At 38.7% G+C, this 9,884-nt stretch overlaps 1 protein-coding gene across 1 annotated transcript; it reads right to left on the bottom strand.

The window, feature by feature from the left end:
- LOC104218557 (zeaxanthin epoxidase, chloroplastic) lies at positions 1-7,209 on the bottom strand. Its single transcript, XM_009769081.2, has 16 exons — positions 6,544-7,209; positions 5,818-5,980; positions 5,555-5,629; positions 5,253-5,353; positions 5,019-5,134; positions 3,385-3,596; positions 2,779-2,870; positions 2,351-2,465; positions 2,151-2,254; positions 1,654-1,699; positions 1,459-1,523; positions 1,275-1,361; positions 827-881; positions 623-711; positions 457-544; positions 1-364 (listed from the first exon to the last, which is right to left on the bottom strand). The coding sequence occupies exons 1-16, from the start codon at positions 7,044-7,046 to the stop codon at positions 281-283; spliced, it is 1,995 nt and encodes a 664-aa protein (XP_009767383.1). The 5' UTR covers positions 7,047-7,209; the 3' UTR covers positions 1-280.
- Between the last annotated feature and the right edge of the window lie 2,675 nt (positions 7,210-9,884).

Below are 9,884 nucleotides of genomic sequence, written 5' to 3'. Positions count from 1 at the left end.
TTTATGAAGGAACAGACTTTAACATTATGGCCTGTGTAATTGTATATACATACAAAACTATATTTTTAGCAAATGGTAGAAAGAAACAATGACCATAATTTTCTCCAGGTTTCTTTAGGAGGAAGCTATATAATCTTTGTATTTTCTTGCATGGTATTCTGTTCATCAACCTGCTAAACCTACAGTATACAAATTAGCTGATTTAAATGGCTCAGGTTCTGCCGTTGCTATATAAATGCTGTACAATTTCCCGTTTATATCAGGCCAAACTTCAGAATTCTCAAGCTGCCCCCACTGCTTGACGCTCTTCCTTCTTTGCAGCAGTTTTTGGAGGAAATTTCATTACCTTTACGCGAAATGCTGCCTGCACAACATACGCACGTACAGATTTAAGTGAATAATGCTAACTTTAGTACTTCGTCTACAGCATATCGAGGAAGAGTTTTTGCATTTCACCTTTTTATCAGAACCAAATTCAATAATATCTGACGGATGAAAGCGAGTAGGAAAGTTTGGAGACGCTCGGTATCTTCTGCCTTCGTTACTACAAACACAGGATAATCATAACTTTTCTCTTCATAAGTCAGTGTAATAGTAGGGTATACTAGAGTGTAGAACTTACTCCGTAATCCAGGTACCATGTTCACTTCGTAAATCAGTTACAAAAAATGCTCCACCTTTGTAGGATATCCGGGCATGCATTTGGGACACCTGAGATTTGAAAAAAAAAGAAAAATAGATGATCTAAGAATGCATCCAACTAGGACAATGTCCAATGATACTTAGCTATAGACTCATATAAGAGATGAGCACAGATGGCAACCACCTGAGGCAAAGGTATAACTACTGATTTTCCAGGAATGTTTGTATGTGAGACAGACCTGAAATAAGAAGATCATCAGTGGCTCTTTTAATGAAGCAAATATTGTACTAGAGGAGATTAATGATGAGATATTTGCAATGGATGGACCACAATGCATGATCTTCTGAATAATTAGGATACTTCGATAGCTTTAAGTAATAAGAGTTCAAATAAAGAAAGAGAAATCTCATGTTCTGTAGCTTTATACTCTTGTCGTAAGCACTCAATTTTCAGTAAAGTGACTTAAACCATCTCCTCAAAGGCAGCTAAATCATTTAAATGCTGCAAAATTTTTGAAAGTAGAGAGAGCCATTTTGCTCATTTAAACCAAACAATAACAAAGATAACTCTATGCTAAGACCTAGCAGCCAGTTTTTGAACAATCATAAATCCAATAAAACATGAAGCATACCCAATAGTGCAAGGCATGTTCTCATCTCTGCTTAAAACAAGAGTTTCTAAATCAGCATTGCTATTCCCAGCAGGAAGCAGTAGCCACCTAAAAGATAAAAAGTAAGCACCAAACTTAGCAAGCAAACTAGAAAAATATGACAGGTGAAAATGAAATTTGTAAATATTATGTTTCTCAAACTTACTCTGCATCAGTAGCACGCTCTAAAGCATCATCATCTTCAAACCAATTTCTCAATTGGTCATTTGCCTTCACCACAAAACAGTATATTATTACTCCCATAAAATTCAATAATTCGACCTTAATTAAGTAGAGCAATAGAAGCCACAAATCTTTTCTGTGCGCGTGTGCTGAGTGAACAGTTCGTTACACAACTTACTTTCTCAGATAGCCTGCAATGTTGTATTCTGCCTTCAAGCTTTTCACTGCAAGAAAAACAGACGAGTCAGAAAACATATCAACTCCCAAGAATTCCAGTAAATTCATCATGGATTCACATGTTGGCACTTGACTTTACAGTAACTAGTATCTTCAAAGATTTAACGCCAGATGCTGAAAAAATCCAATAGATCAGTTGCTAGACATCGCCCTAGCAATAGAAAATCGTAAACTTCTAATATTTCTTTTTTTTTTTTTAAAATATTTGAAAGCTTTAGATGTAACAAAAGAATTTCCAGTACAAGTTTTGACGAAACAGAGTCAACAAATAACCACAAACTGAGATAAAAGGCAGGGGCCACCCCAAGAGCTGCTATAACAAAAAGCAAAAATAGATGTGGCATTGCGATTTTACTCTCTAGCTATTGGCTGATCTCGCAAGGAAACCAAGATGATGTTTAAGGATATTGAAGCAAGATAAGGATTGTATATTCCTACCCGTTGCCTCCTAGAACCCAGCTTAACATAAGCGGCATTCCCAAGTCAATAAAAAATCTTCCACCAACTCTTCCAGGATGTGGTATCCTAAACTTGGTCAAAAACTGCAAAAATAATAGAAAACAATATCTATAAGAAGAGCTCTGCTAAATCAAACCAATTAGCTACTCCAATTTCACGTTATAGACAGATTTCCATACTGATAATGGACCGAGTCCGACGCCAAGATAAGCCTTGTAAGTTGATGCCATGATTGCAGCCATTCTAGCCAGTCCATGGATAACTCCAACTCGAAGTTTTCTAGAACTTTCATAGCTGGGAACAAGGGAAATCATAAAAAATCAGATAACTGGCAGAAATAGCAGCTCTTCAAGTCAATCCACAATTTTGAGTTCAGACTACGAGAGAATTGCTTCAGAACTAATGGATGAGAAGTTCCATATAGAATGTTATGCAAATATTATGCCTCATCTCCTGCACTTGTTCAGATATGGCTTTTAAAGATCAGGCAGGTGATAGGTGAGGTTAGAACTTCATCCAATTGGAACTGACTTTTTAATTATCGTGAAGTTGCAACCTGTACTCAACCAACCACTATACAGCACTCGAGCCAATAAATAATGGTTACCTCCTTAAAGATGAGATGATATCCACAGGGGTTCCTGACTCGGCACTTCGGCTCAATGCTTTATCAAGTTCCAGTGCTAGTTGATAGCCATCCTGTGGTCGTACAAGGAAAAGTTCAGTGGCATATACAAACTTACAATAATACGTGTATTTGACAAAGATGATAGACAAAGAGCATTAGGTGATGCAGTGTACATTTCATGATACTTACTTACATGGACCTATTTAACCCCAATGTTTTTCCAAATATTAACCCCTATTTAATGACAGGAACAATGTAAAAAAACTGGTAGATGGAGAGAAATACGGAAATGTCTTCTCATAACAAAGGGTCTTCTTTTGACAAAAAGGGCAGAAGCCAAAATCTCATCTACCCACTTTCCATCTCCACTAAAAAGCAAAAAAGAAATAAGAATAAAGGTCTAGTTAAATTCCATAACATTTCAGCGATACCCCCATAACCATTGACTAAGAATTATGTCCTGCATGATTTTTTTATGTCCTCACTCAGACCTGCTTCTTAGCAAGAAGGGACTAAGGGGGTACAATCGATCAACAATGGCATTTTAATTGAGTGAAGTCACAAAGGCTAATATAAAGAGTTTACCTCTATGGCCATGCATCCCCCTTGACCCAAATTAGGCTGCATAGCATGGACAGAGTCCCCAAGCAATGTAACACGACCTTTTCCCCAATTAAAGGTTGGCGGTCTATCATAGATGTCACGTCGAAGAATTGCATCTTCATCTGTAGCAACTAATAGGTCTATAACATTGTCACACCACCCCTCAAATATTTTAAGCAATCTTGCCTTTTTACCTGCAGCATGAACCGCAAAAATATTGTAAAACCAATGTAATGACAAGATGACTATATATATTTCTCAACCTTTTGAGCATCATAGTGGCAATTTAAATATTCATGATAACATACTTATCGCCTGCATCGCTGCTCCCTCCACACCCCCAACAAAAAAAAATGTCTGTGATTCCCAATTTAATGGTTCCAGGCAAGGGAGGGGCACGAGAGAGGGGGGAAGAGAGAAGACTAAAGACAGCCCGGAGCTCCCGCTATGCACATGGTCCGGGGAAGGGCCGAACTACAAGGGTCTATTATACGTAGCCTTACCTGCAGTTCTTCAAGAGGCTGTTTCCACAGCTCGAACTCATGACCTCCTGGTCACATGGAGACAATTTTACCAGTTACGCCAAGGCTCCCCTTCGAAAGAAAAGACTCATTCTTTAAAATATATGGCAAACAACAACAACAACAAAAGACCCAGTGAAATCCTACAAGTGGGGTCTGGGAAAGGTAAAGTGTACGCAGATTTTACCCCTACCTTATGACGGTAGAGAGTCTGTTTCCAAAAGACCCTCGGCTCAAGCGAAGTGAAAATGAAGCAATAAACAGATAGTAGCAAGAATAAGGCTTTAAAATATATGGCAAAAGAGTGAAAATGGATTATTGGAGGGCCTAATAGATAAAGATCTGATGACCATTTTCTACAACACAATGACATAGATGTCTACACAAATGCTGTGAAAGTATGGATGTTTCTTGAAACCTTATCAATTTTGACTTTGTTTTTTTTACGATACACAATCAGATGCCGTCACTAATGAATTCTACTTTGAATACAATCTTTAACTTTCAGCTATAGGTTAAAAAACAATTTCTGCGGTGAAGTAAGGACCTCACATTTATGAGTAGATACAACCAATTGTGGTGCATTATTTTTTTTGATGACCGAGAAATCCGTCTGGGGCCGATCCTTTGGACCAACCGCAGCCTTCGAAACTCGGTGAATAATGGGCCCGTCCCTCTACTCTTCTCCACTTAAATAACAGGCTTTGCTTTGCATGGTGTGGGGGCTTGAACCTGTGACCTAAGACACAAATCCACAACCCTTTGCCACTTGAGCTAGGCCCGGGGGGCTGTGGTGCATTATTCTCTGAAACTTTTACAGAAATTAAGTAGATAAATTAGAGTGCACCTGCTTACCACAATTTTAGTTTATATATGAATAGGCACTTCAATTCAAAACTTCTCAATGCATAATTCGTCGAATCTATCTCATTCTAATCTACGAGGTCTTCTTTACCTTATTGCCACACTATAATCAGGTCACAATAGGGGAAAATCCCTTAAGAAACCCCTTGGATGAAATAGAAGTTATGTAACAAGTCAAGCATTCAAAAATGTCTTCTAATAAATAGTTTAAAGCGGACTAATAATATTTACCATTTGGATCATCCACACCGCCAGCTGGTTCATTGTGAAATGCATACCACTGCATCTTGCCTCCACCCACATCTGAAGAAACAAAGTACTGTTTGTGGCCCAAAAAGACTCGGTACCTTCAGAAAAAAAAATCTCAATTTAACCTCTACTATCAAAACATAATGCGAGTGTAACGGGACCAACAGAGAGAAGGACATGAAGAGGGAAAACAAAATCCTAAGTAAAATTTCATACCCAACTGTCTCAATATCAGCAGGAACAAAATCTGCAATTCCAGTGTAACAAGTGTAGCCAGAGTAAGTTACATCACTGGGTCCGAACAAATTAGTCCTTACCTACAATAAAAGGTCAATGTTTGAGATCTTCTAAACCAATTAGAATTAACTAACAATTGTTCACCGCGCAATACAGACTCAGGCCTATTTTTTAACCTGGACCACAACCTCAAAGTAACAATATAGACAAGTCACTCTATCCTTGTTAACCAAAGTAGTAATTATAATAGAAGGAAATAGAAGGAGACCGATTTTGAATACCTTAGACCTTATGCCATCAGCACCAACCAGAAGATCACCTGAATACTGCTGTCCATCCTCAAGAGTCACAGTAACCTGATTTCAAACAGCACATGAGAAGCTGTATTCAAAATCGATGAATAAGACAGAACAATTAGGTACAGTCAACACTGATGAAACTCCAAAGAAAGATCTACACGATTGTGAATGAAACAAACAAAAGCTATAATCTTTCTTGATATTTTGAGAATAGAAGAAAACAAAGAGATCAAATCTAATATTACCTTTTCACCATCATCCTCAAAGTTCACTACATTACTTTCATTCATAATTATATCCTCCCCAACAGCACGTGCAAGGATCTGCTGCAAAGTCATGCGGCTGATGACTCTTGTCACAGGAAGTCCGCGTTCCACTGCTGGAGTAAACGTATCAAACTTGCAATACCTGACACCAAACTATTGTCACCCTATGCAGTTCAAGTATATAAACAAAGGCACTGTTCTCACAAGAAAGCTTCTCATACAATAATGAGACCAATTTATCAATCTGATTGAAGGTAACGATAGATCCTTTTCCAAAATAAGTTTGACAACTATGAACCGATAAACTTTGGACCAAATCAATTATTTTCCCTCTACTAATTCCAGTGTAATTTCTGATAGGCTAAACATTTCAAAGGATTCATTATTTTCTTGGAACTCTCCTCGCAAGAAAATTGCTTATACAATAATGAGACCAATTTATCAATCTGATTGAAGGTAAAGATAGATCCTTTTTCGTAATAAGTTTGACAACTATGAACATAAACTTTTGACTAAGTCAATTATTTTCCCTCTACTAATTCCAGTATAATTTCTGAAAGGCTAAATATTTCAAAGGATTCATTATTTTCTTGGATTTTCCACAGTAATAGTTTGTGTATGATTGCTACAGTGTAAAAAAGACATATGTTAAATAACACCAAGAATTTCTATTCAGTCAAGCACTTAGAGTGATGTGAAATTTACCAGTTACCAGAGACACCATCAACCAAACCATTAATCCTTTGACCAGTGATGCAACCAGCATTCATTATGTCTTCAGCAACATCCATGTCAATTGCTTCCAAAGCAGCCAATGCATTGCTCTGTATCTGAATTGGTCCTCTATATTGCCCTTCTCCTCTAATAGCACTTAAATCCCTCTCAAATACCAACACATCAAATCCCCTTTTCTTTGCAGCCAATGCAAAAACTAACCCTCCAATCCCACCACCTGCTACTAGTACTTTCAACTTCTTCTGTGGAACCTTTTTCAAATCAGTTGTAGGAATAGTAGCTGGAGCTTCAGCTATTGTGGCTTTTACTGCTCCTTTGACTTTCTTGATTTGACCATTTTCCAAGTTTCTACTACATGGTAAAGAATGACACAATTCTGCAGGGAAATCCTTAGAGATCAATAAAGGCAGCTGCTTTCTTGAAAAAACTGAAGTGGATGGATGAACTGAATTGTAAAACACAGTTGAATACATCTTTTACTTGAACCCAAGTTCAAGAAAGAGTGTAGTCTTCTCTAGCAAAGTATAATAATTTGGTGAAGGAAGAGATGAAGATTATTTATTTATAAAAAATTGTTAATTATCCCAAAGTGCGTTAGGCCTTAAGAGGGAAGAATAGAAGTGGAAATGTAAGGGGCGGGGTTTGATAAGTGGTGGGGCAAAGGAGATTGAGAACCAATCCATTAGGACACGAAGAAGCAGAACCAATGAGGTAGATTCTCTATGGACAGGTGGCATGTCAATGTTGCTTGTTTCGGTTACTAAGCTGAGGAAGATGTTCGACACTTGTTCCACTATTCTATGGTCGGTATTTGTTTACTATCTTTTCCTTTTCGGTGCTTGACTATGGTTCTTGTGGTTATGCATCTTCTCTTACATAAATAAATAAAAAGAGGAGGAAGAAATATCTGATAAGTCTCTTTCGCGTGAAACTCTTTATTTAAGAAGATTCTATGGCTTTTTGTACTAATTTATCGCAACACATTCCTAACTCTCCTAGTATAGATTTACTAATTGATGTTATGGTAAGAGTTTTTCGGCAGAGAAGGTATGAAGCTCAGATTAGCGAGAAGGCTGGATGAATTAAATTTCTATCCTTAGATAGCAGTTTGGTATTTTTTTAATTGCATTGTACTGATTGTTATGGATGCTAATTTAGATCTGGGATTTTTTGAAGTTGGCCAATATAATGTCCAACTCCAGTTTAGTTTTTCTTCTTGAGCTATACAAAGTTTTTACTAGGGAATAAAATTTTGTATACGGCCAAAATCGGGGAGTTCGACTTTGGGGCTATTGTAGCACTCCACGCCCGTCCTCGAGAAGCTCGAAGCAGAATTTGAAGTGTGACCCCGAGATGCGTCCCTCGAGGGAGCATATCGAAGGTTCACTATGGTCGATTTCGGAGCAGTACAAATCGATGATCGTCATGCAAAGGCGGGAAAGCTCCCAAGGACGCGCGCTGACCAGGTCTGCAAGAATAGTACAAATCCGTACTGAGCTATTATACAGCTGCACCAATAGCATTTCCTCGTCATTATTAGACATGTACTATGTTGGGATTCCCCCTTTCTATATAAAGGGGACCCTTGTCATTTTGTAAGAGGGATGAATATTGAATACAATAGAACACTCTACTTTTCTTGCCTAAACGTGCTCAACAATTACTATACAGATTTATTACTTGTTCATTTATTGCCCATTATTAACCACAAAAGGCTATCTTCAAAGCCTTCGATATCATTGTTTTTTTGTCAATTGTTCATTGCTAACTGCCTTAACTAGACCTCGAGGCCCCATGTTCCAGTCAGCTCGAGGCCCAGTCTTGCGACATCATTGGTTTGCATATCTTATTCTCTTTGCTTACACTTAGCATCTATTGCCTAACAACTAGTATTGAAATAAATCACATATTTTTAGAACCAAAAAATCAAATATAATTGTTAATATCATTTTCAAGGTAAACAGTTTGGCGCCCACCGTGAGGCTAAAAATAATAGTGATTGTTTTGGTGCTGGTTTTCTGAAAATACATGTTATTCTTCACACTTTTTCTTGTCAAAGAATCTTTGATTCCAGGTCAAAAAATGTCTAACTCAGCAAATGCACACGAAAACAATGGTATTGGGCTTCATGGAGAGAACAATGCAGATGTCGGTGTACCACCGCAAAACCCTGGGGTGGCACCAACACAAGTCCTCATCAACTCATGCAACGCTGTGCATGTCGATGTAAGCCCTCATACCAATAGAAGTGTGCGCAGGGAAAACCAACATGAAGCACAGGGGACTCCAGCTCTGGAGGAAAGAGAAGTTAGCCTTCAAGTCATTTTTGAGATGTTACAAGTACAACAAGTGGCTATTGCTTAGCTACAAATTCAACAAAAAAACTCCAAGCACAGCAGCACCGAAAACGGCTCCTCGAGTCGAGCAGGAACCAAAGAGATCGAGTAACAACGGATCAGCAGCAGATCCCGCTATTATGAAGATGCTCGAGGACCTCACCAAAAGGATTGAATCAGGAGAAAGAAGATAGAGGCTAACGATAAAAAGGTGGAGACTTATAACTTGAGGGTCAATCAGATCCCGGGCGCACCCCCAATTCTGAAGGGTGTAGATTCAAAGAAGTTCGTGCAGAAACCATTCCCATCAAGTGCGACTCCGAAGCCCATCCCGGAGAAATTCAGAATGCCCGATATCCCGAAGTATAACGGGACCACGAACCCCAATGAGCACATTATCGATTATACTTGTGTTGTAAAAGGGAATGACTTAAAGGATGACAAGATTGAATCTGTCTTGCTAAAGAAATTTGGAGAAACACTGTCGAAGGGGGCCATGATGTGGTATCATAACCTACCCCCGAACTCGATAGATTCGTTTGCCATGTTGGCAGATTCTTTTGTGAAGGCACATGTCAGTGCCATCAAGGTTGCTACAAGGAAGTCTGACATCTTCAAGATCAAACAAAGGGAGAACGAGATGCTGAGAGAATTTGTATCTCGCTTTCAGATTGAGCGAATAGAATTACCACCGGTCTCCGATGACTAGGAAGTGCAAGCCTTCACCCAAGGCTTGAACGAATGAAGCTCGATAGCTTCGAAGCAGCTAAAGCAAAATTTGATCGAATATCCCGTCGTGACCTGGGCGGATGTGCACAACAGGTATCAATCGAAGATCAGGGTCGAAGCCGACCAATTAGGAGCCCCCTTGGGCTTAGTATATCCTAGCAGGATTTTAAAAAAGGAACAAAGGTTTACAGTAAAGGAGTCGAGACCAAAGAAGGAAAGATACCGGCCGTATGTAGAAGATCGAAG

The sequence above is a fragment of the Nicotiana sylvestris genome, chromosome 2, assembly GCF_000393655.2.
Source record: "Nicotiana sylvestris chromosome 2, ASM39365v2, whole genome shotgun sequence".
NCBI lineage: Eukaryota > Viridiplantae > Streptophyta > Magnoliopsida > Solanales > Solanaceae > Nicotiana > Nicotiana sylvestris.
The sequence above is the reverse complement of the archived record's forward strand: the minus strand, read 5'-3'. Positions and strand labels throughout refer to the sequence as shown.

What these genes read in the sequence shown, in the direction of transcription:
- LOC104218557 (XM_009769081.2), bottom strand. Translation starts at nt 7,046, where the DNA reads ATGTATTCAACTGTGTTTTACAATTCAGTTCATCCATCCACTTCAGTT. An exon ending in GCTGATATTGAGACAGTTGG is followed by an intron (nt 5,135 to 5,252) that starts GTATGAAATTTT and finishes TTTTTTCTGAAG; the next exon opens with GTACCGAGTCTTTTTGGGCC. An exon ending in CGGTGTGGATGATCCAAATG is followed by an intron (nt 3,597 to 5,018) that starts GTAAATATTATT and finishes TTCATGCTGCAG; the next exon opens with GTAAAAAGGCAAGATTGCTT.